Source organism: Lissotriton helveticus, chromosome 10, assembly GCF_964261635.1.
Source record: "Lissotriton helveticus chromosome 10, aLisHel1.1, whole genome shotgun sequence".
Classification (NCBI taxonomy): Eukaryota; Metazoa; Chordata; class Amphibia; order Caudata; family Salamandridae; genus Lissotriton; species Lissotriton helveticus.
The window spans coordinates 165,320,305-165,341,599 of record NC_136071.1 but is presented as its reverse complement, the minus strand read 5'-3'; the positions used below and the strand labels follow the sequence as shown (position 1 = coordinate 165,341,599).

Below are 21,295 nucleotides of genomic sequence, written 5' to 3'. Positions count from 1 at the left end.
ACACAACACATCTCTTTGGGACAGCGAATGTGCTATCTAGCTGAGCAGTTAACAGCAGGTAACTGGTGTTAATGTAAAGCGCTCCAGTACAGTGGCGTAGCTAGGGGAAGAGCTGTTTTTGGGGGGGCGCCAGGAGTCATGTCTGTCGACTACCACCGTCCGCTACAACAAGTCATCTGTCGGGCGCCACCCCCGTAACAAGTTGGTCCGAATCCCCCTCCCCCGAACCAACTCGTTCGTCTGCCACCCCCTCTGCCCCCCCACTCCTACCTGCACCCAGGCAGAAAACGTAGGGGCTGCCCGGGTGGCAGTACAGCAAGCTACCACCCTGCTTCAATACCTTCAGTTGGTGCTGGCGCTATATAAAACTGCACACACAAAAAATATCTGGAGCTAATGTAAAGCACTCCTATACCTTTGGGTTGTGTTGGTGCTACAAAAAACAGCTTAAAAGGAATGTTAAAAACAGCCGGTAAAGGATGGGATCTGTGTATCGGAGTTAAGACGGGGGCAAGAGGCGGCGGGCAGAAGGTGGTCCGGCAACCAACAGCAAATGCAGGCAGCCATCGGGACATTAAGTGATATGCTTGTAATCAGAAAATGTGGAACTGAGGCCAGAGCTAGGGAGACGATGTGGCGTCCTCATGGGAGAGAATGTGTTTTACGGATCCAGAGCTGTTGATTATGGAGCTGCGAAACCGGGTTTGAGTTTCAGCATCAGCTTAACATTCTTGATTCTGGGCAAATCACTTAATTTCCAGTGTCTACAAAAATGAATGTGTCCTTGTGTACAGTAACTGGTGCTAACGTAAAGTGCTCCAATACCTTTGGGTGGTGCTTGGTGCTATATAAAACTGCAGAAAAAAGTAATGGTGTATAAATAAGCGCTTCAATACCTTTGGGTGGTGTTTGCACTACATAGAAGTACACAAACAAAACAAATGTGAAAAGCAGAGTTGGAAGAGGAGGGGATCTGGGGGTAGGGGACATCTGTGCAATGGGAGTTCAGCGTGGGCAAGCAGCGACAGGTGGACAGGCAATCAACAGCAAATGTGGGCTGCCACGGGGAGATTAGGTGATTTGCCGAAGTTTACAGTGTTCTCTTGAAAAGTAACTGGTGTTAATGTAAAGCGCTCCAATACCTTTAGGTGGTGTTGGTGCTATATAACACTGCACACAAACAAAATGTGAGTCCATCGTTATTTTGCACACCATACACATCAGTTTGGACCCAGCTATATACAAATCAGCATTGATCCTACTCTAATAAGAACAGTCCAACCCGAACTGCCAAGTCAGGTCCTCTCTGAACCAGAACACAAGCAACCCACGTCCGGTTTCGCATTGGCTTGGCAGTTCGGACTGAACTGTTCCCATGAGGAGCAGGTTCAAGCCTTATTTGGATATGGCTGCGTCCAAACTGAGGCAGCATGGTGAGCAAAAGAATGATGGGTTGGAGTGCTAACCCAAGCTAGAGGCTTAGACTTATTGCAAGCAGCCTCCCCTTACCTTTTGTGTGTTTCATATTACAATCCAGTCCTTCTTTTTAACTTCCAATAGAGCTGCCCTATTCCTAGCTCTCTTCCAGATGTTTGAATTATTTTCTCTGGGTAATCTCGACTCTACTACAGTTCCTTCTCAGGCACTGGAATTATGCATAAGAAAGGATTTCCTTTAGAGTTTGAGGGAGGAAACTTTCTAATTTGAGCAACTTATTTCTATCTGTAGGATTGTGGTGTGTACCTGTATAACCCCTTGTTCATGAACGATTTTAACATCCAAGAAAGTAAGGGACTCATTACTCAATGTATGTGTAAATTTCAAATTAGCATTCTGACTATTCAACCAACTAAAGAAGAGTGCTGTGGACTCGATATCTCTTATCCAGATGACCAGTATGTCATCTATATATCGCTTCCAAGTTTTTACATTTTATTTGGAAGGGGTGGAAGAGTCAAGAATGTGTTTCTTCAAAAAATGAACCCTGCTACACTGGAGGCAAATGTACTCCCCATAGAAGTCCCATGGGCTTGTAGATATAAAGGGTTCCTTCAAATTAAAAAAATGATTTGGTTAGTGCAACAATGGCACATTCCGGTACATTTTCACAGGATGTAGATTAGGTCCAGTTGGTCCCTTCTAATGTCTCTTGGATCACCTCTAGAGTATCCTCTTATGGAAGGTTGGCGTATAAGCTCTCAATGTCCAAGCCTACTAGTAACTCATGTTGTGGATCAAAAGGCATAGCCTTCACGTGATTAAGGAGATCTTTATTATACTTAAGGTATGTAGATGTTTGCTCCACAAGTGGTTTTGAAAAACAAATCGCAAAATGTTGCTAAAGGTTCCAATAGTGAACCTATACCTGAAACAATTGGTCTCCATTGAGGAGCTTCCTTATTGTCATGTATCTGCAGGAGACTGCAGAAATAGGGGGCAATTGGATCTGTGTTGAGTAAAAAGTTAGCTTCTTGTTTTAGTATCCACTCATTACACTCTGTTTCTTCTACTAATGTGTGAATTTGCCTTTACAGGAACAGCTTAGGGTATGATTCTAAAATCTTGTAAATCTGTCTATTTTTAAGGAGACCTTTGCATTCTTTCTGGTAATCCATTACTGATTGGATTACAATTCCTCCCCTCATTTCTGCTGGCTTTATGATGATATCCAGATCTGTTTTGAGCTCGGCCAGAGCTGTTCTCTTTTCTTGACATATTTTCAAAAGTTGTTATTTTAGTTTTGGCTATAGATTCTACTTTTTTTTAATGCAACTTGTTCAAGGTAAGTATTTCCACCGGAATGGTCTGGGTTGGTGGACAGAAGTTAGATTTTCTTTGTAGGCCTGTGTCTCTTTGATCCCCTCTAATTTCTGTTACTAAAGAAAGCTTTTTGTTCGAGCTTCCTAAAGAACTCAGCAAGTTCACAATGGAGATTAAACTTCCGAGAAACGGGAGTGGGGACAAGTCCTTTAATTAAATAAAAAAGTGGGTGGTAGAGCAAAATGTGCCCATTACTCTCTTATAAGTGATACACAAAAGTGATAAAATGTGATCAAAGTGTATCAGAAATACAAGAATGCAGTGAACAAAATAAATAGTGGGTCCATGATTAAAGTCGACAACATTTCGATTCCTGCAGGAATATTGGAAACATCATCAGAACTCAATGTGCATGGTGAGGCCGAGAGAAAGCACTAAAGGGATGAAAATTAACTCTGCTATAAAACATAGTCAATACATTTTAGGGTCCCAAAGAAGCCCAGTGTTTGGAATTAGTGCAAGGGGAAAAACAGGAACCGACTAATACCTCAATCTCTGATAGCTTGTGACAGACTCTTCCTTCCCGACATCTGATTCCTGCAGAGCAGGGCGGACTGGTTATTGTCACTCTGGCCTCATGTTTCTTCACAGTAACAGTGATCCCATTCCAGTGAGGTCCTGTCACAAGCTATCAGCTTGCATGGATCGAATCAGCACAATCAGTCCTTCCTTTTCAATACTTTTGGATCTAGACCAACTCTGCTGTCACAACAAGTAGCCCTTACTTTAATTTAGTATTTTGGGATTTGGCCCCAATTTGATATCATCACAAACAGTTCTTAAGTTATAGTATTTGTGGGTTTGCATTAATACCTACTTTGCCACAAGAATGCATCTTTTGTGATTCTTTTGGAAAAAAAGGACTTGACACATTACCATAAATGGTCCCCTTTTCAGGCATATATAAATCTAAACACCAATAATTTTTTGGGAACTTTTAGATTTATCGGCTACTGTAGACATTGCACCACTTTGTCTTTGCGTCAATTTTATTTAGAGTTTAGCAAACATGATATTCTATCACAAACATGGTGGATGTCCCATGGACCACATTACAAGTGAAGGATAGCCTAAGGCACTTCTAATATGACGGACAGGATATCAGTCAAGTTTTGAAGAAGTAACCCATCCGCCAAGCTCCAAATAAGGCCCGTGGTCTATTATCAGACTATTAATATGAAACTTTTGAAACAAATGTGTTTTTACATTCATGCATTTTTAAAAAGAGAAAAGCGAGACTGTGGCATTATCAGCCAGGACACAGAACAACAGAGGTGTCACAAGATGTACACAACATTTGCTATTTGGTAAAGAACGTCTTGACATACACGGTATAGCTATGCCTGCAGCGTTCATCAGGCCCAGAACTCCGCCGAGGCTTTCACTGTGTTGCATGAAACAAATCACTCTGTGCATGGTGTCATGATGAGGATTTTTCAAAAAGCGACTGTGCATAGGCACGAATGTTAAAAAAAAGTAGGTTAGGGCCTGGAGCTTACAAGATATAAAGTGTCAAGCATGAGGTGATGATTATTTCAGATTCACCGTATATCTGGATTAAATAAAACGACAATGAGTTTGACAAGAAGTACCAACGTTCATATAGACAATGTGCATTACCCTGAGGGAAATGCGCAGTAACATTTGATGAAGATGTTTCTCAGCTCAGACATCTAACATATTGGTCTATGGATTCGATAAATCATTTGCGTAGATTACTGTACCCCGCAGAGACATGTTCTGACTCACTACTGATGTTTTAAATGCTGGGTAGGGAGATAAAGCATCTTTTACTATTTTTATTTCGGGTTTTTGGAAGAGAAGTACAGCATTACAGCTGTCTCACAGTGATGTGGAGAGTTCATGGAAATATAAAGGCATAAGGCTGGGACAAGGGTACTAAGTTGATGCAACTTAGAGCAGGAATTGCAAAGTAGAGCAAGAAGGCATAAGGATCAACGCATTGTAAACTCCAACTCACAGAATGTGGCACAACAGTTCCTGGAGTGATGGGTAAGAGCCTGGAGGCCCGTTGGAACATAACTAAGTTTTGGCAAGTGACCAGCTAATAGGGACAAACTGGTTGTGTGCAGCAGCCACCTATACTCTGGTTGTTTCTGCAACAGGGCAGTCGGCTGAGCAGAATAGGCAGTTTTCAAGTGTTCTTCTGAAGGGTTGGACAGAATGTATGGAGTTGTGCTCAATGAACAGACCATAGTTTCAGGAAGACAGGTTTAAAGGTCTGGGTAGAGGCTGAAGACCTTGGCCAGGGATCATGCAGCTTGGCCATGGAGTGGCTTATGGAATGTACAAACAGTCTTGAATTGTTACCGCTGTTGTAATAGCATCCAATGAAAAGACTGGAAGGGAGCTGTTGCATGATTTTGACCCCACTGCAGTTTGTCCGATGTGTTTATAGTGAGGCTTGTGTACAGAGCATATGGTGGGATTGTTGGAAATTGCCCTCTCTGCAGAGTCATCCCCAAAATGTTTGCCTTCCTCCTCCCACTTTTGCTGAGCTCGTTTTTGGTGGCTTTAGGACTCTATGCGCTACCATGGCTAACCAGTGGTAAAGTGCTTGTGCTCTCTCCTTAAAACATGGTAGAATTGACATACCCAATTTTGATTTTTTAAATTACTTATAAGTCCATAGTAAAGTGCACTACATGTTCCCAAGGCATGTAAATGAAATGCTACTAGTGGCCCTGCAGCACAGATTGTGTAGCCTTTTTAACATGTCTCAGGCCTGCCACTGCAGAGCCTATACGGACACTTTACACTGCCACATCAAGCTGGCAAAATACACCTTTGCCAGGCCAAACCTTAATTTTTAATATATATATACATCACCCCTAAAGTAGGCCCTAGACAGCCCCAAGGACAGGGTGCAGTGTATTTAAAAAGTTGAACTCTGACCTTTAAGTTTTACATGTCCTTGTATTCAAAAACTCTCAAATTCGTTTTTCACTACTGCAAGGCCCATCTCTCCCATAGGAAAACATTGGGGTTACCTTATTACATTTTATAAGTGTAACTTCCAAATGAGAAGAGATAGCCCCTTCACGTTTGGTGTCTCTGGAATCACAATTTATAATACTAACTTATGGTGAAGTAAGATTTTAATTTGCAATTCTGAGAAAAAGACACTTTGAGAAAGTTGCCATTTTCTTGCCTAAGCCATTTGGTGCCTGCAGCATGCCTGGGTAACCTGACTGGGTGTATTTGGCAGCAGGGTTTTGTGTATTCCCCCTAGACAGCCACACACAATAGGAGCTCAGGAGTGACTGGTAGGGCCATCACTGGCAGGATGGTCGGAAGGAGCCTCACTTACACTTGAATAGGATGTGTCCTGGCTTCACACAAAGGGCCTAATCATTGTCACTTCAGAAAGCTTGGAGCTAGGGCAGGGGAGGTAGGGACTTTTCAGCATTTCAAAGCCACTGTCTAAAAGCTTTTCGCACCTCCAAGAACCAGGGCACCAGTATATAAAAAAAGTACCTCAGACACCGACTCTTCAGTGTACTTCTGGACCTGTGGATACTCTGCCACGAAGAAGTACTGCTGACTTGCTGAAGATACCCTATCTATGGATTGCCTCTCTGAAGGACCTGCTGACAGGCTGTGCTGACCTCTTTAATGGGAAGGAATAACTGGACCTGCAACCAATCTTGAACCCACTTAAGTCACTACTTAAAGGGCTAGTCTGCTGGCCTCCTGAACTGAGCCTCAGGGACATAAAAGGCTCCCTAACAGCTCCTGGACCCATCTTCAGGAAGTTCCTCACCCCCAAGTGGTGACTCTCAGGTCCTGGACCCTTGGTTTTACTTAGCGGGCTCTAAAATCACGCTTTTGGGCTCTTTGCAACTGCAAATGGCCCCGTTACACCAGAACTGTGCAACTCGTACCGAAACTGAGCTTGAACCTCTACCAGCCAGTTTATTTGCACAACAAGCATCGATCGCCGCAGAGGACCGCGAACGAGAGTCTCCAGTCCACCCGTCCTAGACACCCAGCATGCTCCTTGCGCCACGCCGACTACTGCCAGCAAAGCTCACATTGCTGCCTGCGGCCCTCTCCAACACGAATGGGACTCTCAGCACAAAATCTGAGAAGGTAAACCTTCAGCCGGACTAACCTCGTACTGTGCCGACCCACGCCTGAACTTTTTAATTTGACCCAGTTCAGTCAATGAAATTCACCAGCTGTGGATGCCAAAACGATAATACAAAATGTTAAAATAAAGCAACATGGGCTTGGGCCAGTAGAGCTGGAAGGGAGAGCAGGGATGCAAGGGAGAATAAGAGGATAGGTAGGAAAGAAAGCGATTAAAAACATGTTCTCCTGTAAAGTAATAAAATGAAAAGGGGGGGCCCTCGGCCCCCCCGCACGCATGGCGGCGCGGCGACCGTCTCTCCCCCTCTCTCCATTGTTGCCTCTCGGTGGTGGGGGCGGGCCCTGGGGGGTGCGACCCACCACCGATTGGCCGGCGGCCTCCCTGACCCGGATACAAGGTAAAAGGTCCGGGTCAGGGGGGGCGGGCTACAGGAGGGGCGGGCCGGGGGGGGGCGTGCCCCCCCCCCGCCTGGCCCCTCGGGAATAAAGAGGTGGGGAGCGCCCAGGAGACCCCCTTGTCCCTGGACGCTCCCTCACAGGACAGTGTGCCCCGCGCTCGGGGCTTCTTTGTTTTAATAAATTTTTCCCCCTTTCTTTTCCAGGTGTAGCAAGCTGTTTCCTGGAGGAGCTAGCCGCGTGGAGCCAGCCGCTCTGGAGACCCGTAGGATGGGCAGAGCCTTCACGCGACTGCCACGGCCCCGTGCTCGGGGCGGAGTAATTGTCTCCTTTTTGTTTCCCTGCAGGGTTGGTAGCCAGGACGGCTGGACGGTTCTCCCTGAGGGCGATCAAGGGAGCCGAGGAGGGATAGCACCTCGTTCGCGCAGGGGGTGTGGAAAGAAAATGCGCACGGTGATTGGAAACAAAGGAGGCGGCAGGACTGGCAACTCGGACCAGGGACAGGGCCCAGGAAGAAACACCGGAGGACGGCTGGACGGGCAGTGCATGGCTGCTTCCGGCGGAATGGAGGTAATTAAATTGAAGGGAAGTGCCCAGTTTTGGATGTTACGTGTTCGTGTGCTGTGCACGCGGCTGGGTGGTCGGAAGGACCATGGGTGGCGGAGCTCGCACATTAACTGGCGTGTCCCTAGGACATTGGGGTTTTTGCTGTTTGCATTTACTGTCTCTTAAAAATGGTTTGGTAGTTGAATTACAAAGTACAGTAGCAGGCAGAGGCGATGCAAGTAGGGGCGAAGGGGGTCTGACTCCTGCAGTACCCCGACAAACCTCTCAGGGAGTTTAGATGGAGAATAAATATGCGGTGGTTTTATTTCTTACCTTTGGGTGACAGAATGCTGCTAATCCTTTAGTTTAGATAGTGGTGATAACTATTCCTGGCACTGAATGCATGTTTAGAGTATTATTCCATTTTTAGCTAGTGGCCCGTTTTTACTAGGGTACAGGTGAAAGGAAGAGGCCACAGGAGTCTAGAAGTGTTCTGACGCACGCATAGAAAATAAAAACGTGTTAACTGTACAAAGCGGATTAAAAACATCTCTAATAATATATATCAGCCGCATGGAAAGCGCAATCAAGGTACTTAAGTCAGGTAATGTTGATAGCTGGCACCTCTGCACTGAACATTGTCAGCATCATGTTCAAGCGCAGCTGCTCATGCTAGGATTGGGCCGGGAATTTGGCCACCCCCAATCCTGAGCCACAATGCTACCTTCCGTCACGGAGGAGTGCCGGCCCACACATAAGGACATGACAAAGTAAGCTTGCAAATAGTCCTTATTTTTAAATATGCCAGGTTGCATTTTTACAAGACTGTGCAACAACGTTGCTTAAATATGGAATTTCTTTACGCTTCTGAATGCCCTAAAGTTCGGCGATCATGTTCCTCAGAGCAATAAAATGCAGATGGTATTGAGTTGGTATTTGGCGTCCGTATAATTTCTACATCTCAGCATTCTGGGGCTGGAGGGAAATTCAGATTGCGCCTTCGTGTGACGGAAGCAAGTCATTATCTTTGCGGTTGGATGAACCACAAAGAATAGGCGCATTGTTCGCCCACAAGGGGCCTGCAGCGGATATCTCCGGGAGCTATCCCGCTGTAATTAGGGCCTGCAACCCGCTGCGCGAAAGAATATGTTTTATTTTGCAATTAAATCATAGGAGGCTTTACAAATGGAATGCCATGTTTTATAGAAAATAACCGCAGCACGTTTCTTGAATCTGCTGCCTCACATTTGTTGCAAACTGGCTGTTTAAATCTCCCAGGCCAGGAGAGGCTGTCCATTGGACAGTCTGCATAATGCGTTGTGTGCTTTTCGCGTGGAAATCAATGTGGCCTAATGGCAGTAAAGGTGCCACCTCACTAGCCATTGCACCCCTAAAATTCCGAGCTCCCTCTGTGGGCCTGTGCAAGGAGAATGTGCTCGGATTCTGACGTTCTGATTAGATAACTGTCTTTATGCTACATATTCTCATTGACCCACTATAGGCTTGGCGTCTTGTGAGCCATGGACCAACCTTCCCCACACTCAACAGTGGCAATATAGAGCATATAAATAAGCATGTGTGTGTGTGGGTGTATAGATATGTGTGTATATATATATATATATCATGTGTGTATGGATATGTTATATATATATATATATATATCTGGCTGATTTAATTCAGAAAACAGCAGCGGGTTCAAAACCGATTTTTCACAAGGTTATGGTGTTATTTTATGCATATGACTCATTCCTGTGAAAGAAAAACCCATCCAATAGGAGGCCTAGAGTGTCTGCCTTATTTTCTCACCTCCAGGTGGACAGAACCTGAACATTCTAACTGCACCCATAGCCCGTTGTTAGCTGTACCTTGTAGACAGCAGAGTCTTAATTGTTTATTTGTTGTAGATCATATAAAAACAATAAGCAAATAATTATGGTACAACAACGAATGTAGGTTTAGTTGGATCAATATTAATTTGCATCTCTGTGCCAAATCATTTGTACTTACCGGTCGTTACACTATTTCAGTTGTTTGCATAGGTTCACGCCACGGGGTGGCTTATTCTGTTGTCCAGGTGAGTCTTCTGCGGCATGAATATGTTGATGTTGGGCCTATAGAGTGAGGTTAATAGCTTCCTAACTACCAATGCACCCCTGGTCTGAGGCATCTTAGGTTGGGCCTATAGAATGAGGTTAATAGCTTCCTAACTACCGATGCCCCCAGGTCTGAGGCATCTTATAGGTCTTCAATTCACATTGTTGGTGCCCGGGTTTGGCAGGTGGGAGCCCGACAAGAAGGTGAGCTCGAACTTCAGAGAACAATAGGTCTTTAAAAATTCAAGTGGTGACTAACTCTTCTGCCATCTGGGTAAAACTTCATATACATCACCCCTGAGAGTGTGGTATGAAATCCTGCATTCGATTTACATGTAGAGTTAAATAAGATGCTGCCTAGTAACTGCATTAGCTATTGCATACATGCTTAACCTAAAAAGAGCATTTGTTTAAGGAGTGGTGATGTAAACGGCAATTCATTGCCTTTAAATTGAGTATTAATGGCTTTTTGCCAATCAGGGGCAAATTGATTTCGCAGAGTGCATAGTATTGTCAGAAACAGTGGAAAATGCTGCTTCGGAATTTAGTTGTTGGAAAACTCATTGTCTAAATGAGAGCTGACGCTACAGGGGTGACATTAAATTTCACCTGGAGAATAGGAGGGATGTTGACTTTCCTGGGCGGCTTTATTGATGTCCTCTAAGCACCTGCAATACTTTATCCAAGCCATGGTTGCTGCTTATGTCTCTTACGCAAGGAACAGCCATTGACATAAGTCAAATTTTGACACTCTAGAACGACTATCATTGGTATCAGCTAGGTGACAGTTAGAACAATCATGGAACCATTCACGAATAGGGTATACCACCTTCTCCCGGGGTCATTCTGGGGATTTACGACATCTAGGGGTAGGGCTTGACGAGACTGAGAGACAGTTTCCCAGGTCACACTTCCCTTTACAAGCCAAAGCAGAACGCCAAACAATGGACTGATTTCATTGTGGAGGTAATCACCATATGAGGTGCTGTTCACTATTCTAGGGGGGAAATTGCTCCAGTCCAAACATTGCACCTGTCCAAACGACCTTTTCATGGATGATAGGTTAAAGTCAACATCATTAGTAAGCTATCCTAGGGTTAGCTGTATCGCGTGCAGCCTCCAGGTTAAGTCTTGAGGGAATATAGAGCAGCTTGTTTTACCAGTCTTTAATCTCATGAATGAGTAAGTAAAGGAAGAACAGGTGTATAACAACAAATATATCTATTTGTTCTAAACACACCCCTTTAGTTCCTTTCCGAGGCTAAAAGCAAGAAATTGCAGTCAGTAAACTTATTTAACACACAAGTAAATTGGCACAATATACGTGAGCCTATGATGAGATTTGAGGCGAATAATTACAGTGTGAAAACTTATATGGCACACAGTAATTTAGCACCATATACGTTGAGCTCTAGGGGTGCACCAAAGCCATATAGTAAAAATATGGTGGGGGAACCACGAATGGCATAGAGACAGGGCCTAGAGCCTGTAGGAAGACTACTCGGGGTCCTGATAATGTTACACACCCTGATGTCACACCTTAAAAAGTGCCCAAGAGCCTAGTTGCGGCATCGCATAGTTCTGGGGATGCATGTGATCATGTCCGGTTGGCCGGGATGATATTTCCCAGACGCCAAAGTGGCGAGCGGAAAAGGTCCTTGGGCCAGCTTATGGCCTGGCGGAGTTGGGGTTGTGCTAATTTCTTTTAGCTAAAGACTGTGATGCTGCACTGTTAAGTAGATTGTCTTGTTTTACATATAGATCCTATGCATAAAGACGGGGGTAGAACACCAGGGTTAAGAGGTGATCTCCTCGCCTGCAGCACAACTTTCTTGTGTAACAATGATTGTAAAAATAGGAAGCCAATTTTCAACCTACCATGGTTAGGGCGGCACTGATCCTATGCTTAACGACATAGATGCTGCACTAGCAAACAGACAAACTGAGGCTATGCTTAACATTTACTGTCGACGCGTTAATGTGTAGTAATCTGGCACTAAGATTACCTCAAACTTAGCAACTGATGGTAATGTAAGACTAACGCGTGTACAGCAGTTATCGCCGGAAACATTAATGGTGTGTGTCTATCTTTCCAATTTATGTACGACCGGGTCCATGGCGGATACCTGGAGTGCTCCACATCACAACAGCTGCAACAGGTGGACAGCCCAAGGGATGCTACGTCAGTCACGGCTGGGTCCATGGCGGATATCTGAGGAGTGCTCCACACCGCAACATCAGCAGCGGGTGGACGTCAAAAGGGAAGCATACGTCAAGAAAGAGGACACCAAGGGCCTAAGTATTGCTGGCAGGTGTAAGTGCTACCCATTCCCTAAGGTGGAAGTGGGAATTGTCACCCAGGTTTGCTTGGTCTTTTCCTGGTTCTTGCAGTTTTCTCAAACCTGTCATGCAGGGGAGGAACTCATCACCAGAAGGGGAGGAGCCACAATGTGCCAGCACAAGCAACATGCTGGACGCAGGACAGGGTAGAGTTGGTTTGAGGGTCTGTGCCCTGGTCAGTTCAGGAACTTCTTTCAGGGACTTTTAGCTCAGCAGCCCGACCCCCTGTCAGTGGTGATACTTCTCCTAGGGAGGACTGCATTGGCCAAACTGGGGAGGGAGGCGAATACTCATTGATGAGTTCATATCCACTGTGGGTGGGTCTTCAGGACTTGCCCGGGGGCACAGTAGTAGGGTCTCAACTTATACCGTGGTGGCAGGGACTCGGTCAGGGCGTTGAATTACTCGATAAAGAGGATCAACACACAGTGGGACAAATTATTTCAAGCCCCCCTCGGTTGCAGATGATCCAACATGGGGTATTTGTTCTACCTGGTGAGGGGAGTCCATTTGTCGGAGGAAGGAAGGGTCCTGTGGTCTGATGAGGTCAGGGCCTGGTTGGAAGGTTTTGCTAAAGTGAGAATTTTCTAGGGTAGGTCTAGGCAGGGGGAGGCCAGATCGTCGGTTAACAATGCTGGCCTGTGGCGGTAAGGTCATTATCGGTGAGCACATATTTGAGGTCTGAGGGGGCGGGCATCATCCTATGGAGGTTCCCGCCCAGGGGGAGGGGCCTGCGGGCCACTCCTAAAACTCCAGGGGCAAGGTAATGGATGCTGCAAAGCAAAGGAGCGCGGGTAGGAGTAGTTCACGCTTTCCTTAGGCTGGTAGCCACCCCGCGCGCGTGGACTCATGACGCCACCGGCGCAGAGTAAGGGCCCTCCTTTAGTGGGTAAATGGAGTTCAGGGCGTAGACCGGGCAATTCCCGGGGTAACACTGCGCATGCGCACGTCTCTAGGGGAGGCGCAGCTTGTAGGACCTGACACCGGTAGTGACCTTGCCATATGGCCAGAAATGTACAAAAATCAAGTGAGGATGTTAGACTCGGTTAGGAAACAACATGTATTAGAGTTTTGTTAAGGTCAGGCTCTCAAACTTGTTGACAATAATTTTGTATTTAATGTCCTGCTGATTTTTGTATAAATTGTTGATCATGCAATTAAAACCTTTTTTAATTTCATATTTTAATAAATACGGCCGGGCGACTAGCGCCCGCCTTCCAAAAGTAAAGACGTCTCGTGTCCACGTTTCTGGGTGTTGGGTGCCGGTTTGGGGGGGAGGCGGCAGCTAGTCGCTGACCATGTGAAAAGGGGGGCCCTCGGCCCCCCCGCACGCATGGCGGCGCGGCGACCGTCTCTCCCCCTCTCTCCATTGTTGCCTCTCAGTGGTGGGGGCGGGCCCTGGGGGGCGCGACCCACCACCGATTGGCCGGCGGCCTCCCTGACCCGGATACAAGGTAAAAGGTCCGGGTCAGGGGGGGCGGGCTACAGGAGGGGCGGGCCGGGGGGGGGCGTGCCCCCCCCCGCCTGGCCCCTCGGGAATAAAGAGGTGGGGAGCGCCCAGGAGACCCCCTTGTCCCTGGACGCTCCCTCACAGGACAGTGTGCCCCGCGCTCGGGGCTTCTTTGTTTTCCCACCCACCATCCCTTGGAACAAAAGTCTTGTGGCATTCATTATGTCTGGTTTAATGGTAAGTTTTTTGAAGGTATTGTCCACATGTCTTACATGGTAGTAGAAATGGATCTGTTGGTATATTTTGATGATGCTTTTGTTTAGGTAATTTTTCCCTTTTTAGCAAACTGTGGTGAAGTAATTTTCTTTGATGCCAAGTGTCTTTAGGCCTTTTTTCCCCTTTTTAGCTGTACTGTGATACTGTTAATGGATCTGTTGGTATATTTTGATGATGCTTTTGTTTAGGAATTTTTTCCCTTTTTGGCAAACTGTGGTGAAGTAATTTTCTTTGATGCCAAGTGTCTTTAGGCCTTTTTTCCCTTTGTAGCTGTACTGTGATACTGTTATTTATTAGCCAGTGTAGCTGTCCTGTAGAGTTTTTTCCCATAGGTCGTCGTATTTATTAGGTATGGGGCATGCGGTAAGGTCATTATCGGTGAGCACATATTTGAGGTCTGAGGGGGCGGGCATCATCCTATGGAGGTTCCCGCCCAGGGGGAGGGGCCTGCGGGCCACTCCTAAAACTCCAGGGGCAAGGTAATGGATGCTGCAAAGCAAAGGAGCGCGGGTAGGAGTAGTTCACGCTTTCCTTAGGCTGGTAGCCACCCCGCGCGCGTGGACTCATGACGCCACCGGCGCAGAGTAAGGGCCCTCCTTTAGTGGGTAAATGGAGTTCAGGGCGTAGACCGGGCAATTCCCGGGGTAACACTGCGCATGCGCACGTCTCTAGGGGAGGCGCAGCTTGTAGGACCTGACACCGGTAGTGACCTTGCCATATGGCCAGAAATGTACAAAAATCAAGTGAGGATGTTAGACTCGGTTAGGAAACAACATGTATTAGAGTTTTGTTAAGGTCAGGCTCTCAAACTTGTTGACAATAATTTTGTATTTAATGTCCTGCTGATTTTTGTATAAATTGTTGATCATGCAATTAAAACCTTTTTTAATTTCATATTTTAATAAATACGGCCGGGCGACTAGAGCCCGCCTTCCAAAAGTAAAGACGTCTCGTGTCCACGTTTCTGGGTGTTGGGTGCCGGTTTGGGGGGGAGGCGGCAGCTAGTCGCTGACCATGTAACCGAAAACACTAGGTTTACTGATTTCAGCTGTTGAAGAATAAAATTAATCGAGGTAAAAGGATGGTAAAGAGAAAATGCACTAGCAGCAGCAGAAAATAAAGAATGTAGTGGAATGCCATTTAGTCAGAAGCATGTAACTGAGGTAGACAATGAAGCCATCTAATCATAATAATGGTGCTGACCCAAAGCCAATTTCATGTACTGTATTGTAGACAATAAGTCAATGACATCATGCACAAAAGCGGTCTGTAGGCCAGACCTAAAAATGCTTTCCTTTAAATAAAAAACAGATGTGGCCTTTATATTCTCGCATTATATTCTTACATTTATATTATTACATCCTTCCGAACCCACTTCATCCCATGCATTCTCTGTTCCTACCTTCTCAGATAAATATAAAGTCTATCTGTTACCGACACTGTCAGCCAAACTCTATATAATGAAAATGGGTTAAAGCTGATGATTGACAAGAAGTATCAGAATCCGATTTAAAATCACTTTTCCTCAATAATGTATCTTGCTCTCTCACATGCCTTATTCATGGGAGCAATTTTTCAAGAGGTGAAATGTGGAACCAGCTGAAGACCAAGGTGTGTTCGAACATATTTCAAAGGAAACCTGACCTGCAAAGCTTAAGGCCTGTGAAATCAACCATAAGACCACTCTACACATCTGTACCAGGAATACATGGTTCACAATAGCTGTGCCCCCTGTGAAACATGCATGAATGCCATCTCTGTCTGAGGCCTCGCGGAATGGAAAACAAGCAGTGATGCATGATAATATGCATTTGGCATACCAAGGCTTAGAAGCCTGTCTGGCTTTGACACATTTTCAACAATAAGCGACAAAGAAATGTCAAGCATATCGGATCTCTAGAAAGAACGCATCGTCCATCAAGGTTGTGGGGGGCTATTCAGTTCTAAAGAAGAGAAGTATTGGACAGAAGATCAACAGACAAAAATAGGCTGCCAGCTTTGGTATAAACAGAGCATGAACGTGGAAAGCAACTCAGTCAAAGTGTGTGGAAACAGTGAATGATTTTCTTAGTTTCTCAAAATCTCATTGCACGTGACTGAGCTTACTGTCACATCAGCATGGGAAAGAGAGTGCTTGAAAGGTAACTGTATTGTGTCAGAGTTGTACAGTGTATAAGGGACACCTTTTGACCTTCCCAAGACAGCTATAGACCATTCTCTTTGTGTTCCCCTTCTCAATGTCCCAATCTCCTGCACCTCCCCATCTAGCATCAGTGATGTCCTTCTCTCCTTTCCATTATCAAGTGTTATTTGTGGTCTCAATAACCCATGCGTCTGACCAACTATGCAGTCAACAAACCGCAGTTCAATTCCACACTCATACCTCACAAACAAAAAACAAGAAAAACAAGCATTTGCAATAAAATAGGTCTCGCATTTATGAGAGTTTGAGCTATTGGCATTGTATATGACAATGCCTTTTATTTATGTGTTCTTTTTAAAACAGATAAATGAAAGGCATTGCAATTTGCAATGCCAATAGCTTAAATTCTCACAAATTCAAGGCCTATTGCTATTTGAAAAAATAGTGCTCGGACACTGTAATTAAAGCCTACAGGGGGTGTCACCATGGGAAGTTACAAAGTGAGACAAGGCGGTACTAAGGAGGGACTACTAGGCCTATTGACCAATGAACAGCCATAGTTTACAGTGGACAATGACAACAAGCCAATGAAAAATGTGGGCTGAGCGTGGGCGGAGCTTCAAGTCCCTACCTAAATACAGCATGCTTCGCAGAGCAGCGCATGTGCTGCCCAGGCTCGACTTAAAAAAATCAACTATAAAAAGGGGGCGGAGGCAGGACACAAGGAAATGATATACACACATATACGAAGGGGGTAATCAGGCTGCCAGCACAATGAGATGGGCTGCAAAGCCCTCCCACTCTTTTGTTCTGGGCTGCACAGCCTGCCTGCATTTATGCTGAGGGAGTTATCCATTTGCCACAAACTCAGGCCTTTGTAGGGCAGGAGATAACAACAAACATTGGGCAAAGCCAAGAGGTCTTGCCTTTTGGCTGCCAATACAAACATTTTAGCTTTGTCAGTGATTTTGGCTGATGCTGTTTAGCTTATGTCATCCAGTATGGGTCACCATTCTACAGCACCCAGCAAAATGACATATATGTGGACAAATCACAACACATATGTCCATATATCATGATATCGCACCATTTTTTTTTTTTTAACAAATATTTTTTTTAAAGTTTTTTTTATTTTGGGATTGGTGTATGGAAACAAATAACTAAAGCATATTTCCTAAAAGAAGCAGTCTGGCACCAAATAGTGTTGTGTGGCGATTTAAGCTCCGAGTGAATTTTCCCGATTTATACCCTTATATAGGTACAATTCACATTACCCTTATATAGGCATAGACATCAAGCCCTTATTTAGGCATAGCCCAGGCTACCCAAATACAGGCATGGCAACTTCCACCCGTACCAAACGTCACAATGATTTCTTGGAAAACCTGCTTAAGCAGTTAGGGAACTTCCCCTTGCTTGAATATTGATTTGTCCAAGAACTCAGTTACTTTACAAAGAACAACTATTCCCTAGGGGTTCTTTCCTGATGTTCATATGCCAGACTTTACGTCAAACTATGGCATTCCTAAACACCTTCAAGGTAAAAATACACCTTCACTTGCTCTAGCAAGATACGGTGGTTCGGAGCAGTTCGAAGACCTACTTGCCTGACAAAGCTCGCTACAGCAAGTGCCGAAGGAGGCTGACTCTCCTCTCTCCACTGATCAAGAAGTTGCCTTTCTCCTGCCGAGAATCTAGCTCCAGTGTTTCCGGCTCCCCTTGCCGGGTGTTGGAAAATCGAGTCTCGAGACAGAGATACCAGACCTCCTTCATTCTAACAAGGTATGGAGCTGATAAGAACCTAGAGAAACATTTGGTAGATGCTGGGCAAAAACTAAACCTATGCTACACAATACTTACTTCTTCCCTCGTACTAGACTTAGGTTAGGTACATTGGGGTAGGCGTATTTTAGAAACACCAGTTGAGTATTTTAGTCTATGTTATTTATGTATGTATTTTTATATGGCTTAGAAAACAGACAATGCTCTTACAGTATTATTTTATAATACTATTCTCGCTGTACGCATTATACTTTGTAGTCTGCATAACGATGGTAGCAGTTCACCTCTATTGCATGAGAAAGAAGACTGTTCAATAAACCTTTTTATTGAAAACGCCCGTCTCATTATTTCTCTGCAAATCTGTAGAAACGAAGCATGCACGATTGACTGAGTGAAATACTTATCTATTGTTTCAGCGACTCTGAGAAATATATTCTTATTCTTGGGAAACAAAGTTGTCATGTTTATGCGGTTGTCAGAAACTAATCCCTTCTTGTGTATTCGAGAAAGTTTCTAGTGACCTCTGAGTTAGCTGGCACACACACAATTAAGTTTAGTATATTCGATAGAGACCTAGTTGACCTCAGTCCTACGTCTAATCCACAGGATATATTATTCCAATGCGCAGAGCCTATTGGGAATATAGGAACTACACTACAATAGCAGCTGGCTGGTCATCCAAAAAAAGGAAAATAATAATAACAAAAAAAGATAGGGGCGTGGAATAATGGTGGAGTGGGTGAGAGGAAGCAGTGAGTGTTCAGAATAATGGTTAACAGGGTGAGTGGGCAACAGAGGAGCTACGGGGCTTAATTTAAATGACAGAAAAAAAGAATAAAGAAGAACTGACCAAAAAGTCAAGCAGGGCGTGGATAGAAGCAATGGAGAACATTAGGGGTAGGGGAATGGACAGCAAGGGGACAGAGATAAGAGAGGGGCAGCAGCACTAGGGGAAAGAGTAAGAAAACACATGCATCCCTATGAAGCGCTAGAAGCAAGTTGTTCTCTGAATATGAACAGTGGAAGGATGAGCGTCATCCAGTCAAAAAGAGGGTAATGAAGTTATGCTCCATGGACGGGACAAACTCAACAGGAGCAAGCAAAGGCATCGAATAAGAAGCAATTGTACTAGAGTGACAAACAAGTCAACCAATGGTAAGCAGTGGGCTGGCCAAAATGCCACTGTAACTACCAATATTGGTATTGTTGTCTTCTAGATAGCTAAAAACTCTGTAGGGGAGACCTAAAAAGTTAAATGGAGAAGAAGGGAGGGGTGAAATATGGGCAGACGCAGAGGTGGGGACTACACTGCCAGGAGGACACTGCATAGTGCGAGTAACAGTGATCTTTCTGCGGTGCATCTACCTAGTTTGTAGGCAAGGAGGGATGCCCGTTGACTGATCCTCATGAAACAGAGAAAAATAAAGCGAAACAGTTTTAAAAGAAGAAATTAGGCGAAATATTTTCTCTGTCAAAGTATTCCCTATATAGGTTGTGTTCTTTACTCATTCGCTATTTTACTCACTTGTAACATCAAGGTAGGTGTCCGCCTGGATTTCCCCCGCTTCATTTCTGGCGACACACTGGAAGATGCCGGAGTCGCTGGGCTGCAGCCCCCGGATCTGTAATCCTGTGCTCCCTGCCACTTTGTAACGCGGGTTTTTCAGAACACTGATGGCCACAGAATCTTTGTACCACTCCAGAGCAGGGACCGGAACACCTATGGAGTAATAATGAGGTAAGTATTTCAATCATGTATCAAGTAATTCAATAATGTATATATAATGTGTGATAACAGTGAGCTGTAAAGCGCTCTGATACACCTGTGGGTCATGTTCGCGCTATATAAAACTTTATAAATATAATAAATAAAACAACAGATATTTAAAACAAGTAATGTTATTAATACTTTATTTCGGTTTACGACCATAAAAGCAGCATAAGGTAAAGGTCACACTAGGTTGAAAAATAATCAATTAAATAAATAGATTCAAATCTGTAATTTTACAAAGGGACAATGCCGTAATAAAAAATATGTCATTTTTAGGTGTAATTCAAATCTGAATAAACATCTTCGCACGGGTTATTATGTTTAGTGGTTCATCAAGTGGTGGTGTGCAACTGTAGCTAAGGTGTCATGGTTAAAATCAACTTATATGCTTGGTGGTCGTATTCTGGCATTTGCATAAGTATCCTACTGTGAATGGGCCAGCCTGAGTCTAGAAATGTGGCTTTTGAGAAAACCACACAAGACCACATATCTGACCTGCAGATGCGCAATACTTGTTTGTATAGCCTTATTCCAAGGCGTTTGCACAAGTGGACCATTCTGAGTCTTCGCTGTTTGGTATATGCAGAGCAGAAAAAAGAGTAAGTGGGTTTTGGTCTCCTGTGCTGTGCTACATACCGAGCAGATAGCACTCCCCCTTGGGTGGGATCTCTATTTGCTGGTAAAGACTGCGAGTGGCAGAGTACCCAGCCTAAATTTGTTGTACAAAGATCTAGTAAATGGCGGGTCAATTTCATCCAAGAAGCTTTTGAACCTTGGCTCGAGTAATCTGGATCCTTCAAACTTTTGCATAAACTGTTCAGAGCGGTAAACTACCTTCACCCCGCATCCGTGACCCCGCATGCAGTCACAACGCGGTCGTAACAATGACCGCATTATGACAACGCATACAATTACCCCGCAAGTCGTTACAGCGACTTGCGGGGGGAGTGGGGGGATGGGAGGGAAGGTGTTGGATTTAAAATCCAACACCTTCCCTACAGTCCGCACATACTGGAGTTGGAATAGTAAATGTTACTATTCCAACATCCAGCGCCCCCCTCCGCAAGTCATTGTAACGATTTGCGGGGTAATGGTATGCGTTGTCACAACGCGGTCATTGTTACGACCGCGTTGTGACAGCATGCGGGATAATGGTATGCGGAGTGAAGAGGCATATTCGTTCAGAGCATCAATAGCTTTTTACTTGATGGGACAATATTGCTGTATAATCCTCCCTCCATCTCTTCTTCCCATTTTTAATTATTTGAGTGTTGTCGAGGTTTTGTCATTTTTTACTCGTCAACTGGTGCAGAAACCACCCGCAGTGATCTTGGCAGCTATAATTTAGCTCTTCCCGCTGGAATGATGCTAATTTTTAGCGCAAAAGCAATGCACGATAAACGTATTATTTTGTTTTTGACGTTTTGCCAAACGTGTTTTTATTTATTTATTTGTTTGTTTATTTTTCATTTACTAGATCAAAAACTGATATCTAATATGAGCATACTTGCTTTAAATATTCTGGCATTTAGGGCAAGCAAACAAGGGGCGTCCAACATGGTCCC

The 21,295-nt window shown here is 44.7% G+C and overlaps 1 protein-coding gene across 2 annotated transcripts in view; it reads right to left on the bottom strand.

Annotated features, from left to right (window-relative positions):
* Window positions 1-21,295, bottom strand: part of SDK1 (sidekick cell adhesion molecule 1) — a 2,171,476-nt gene that overhangs the window by 652,481 nt on the left and 1,497,700 nt on the right. For both annotated transcript variants that reach the window (XM_078665001.1, XM_078665002.1), the window contains exon 9: window positions 19,485-19,679. In XM_078665001.1, coding sequence (XP_078521127.1) covers window positions 19,485-19,679 — 195 coding nt within the window. The remainder of the gene's footprint in view (window positions 1-19,484; window positions 19,680-21,295) is intronic.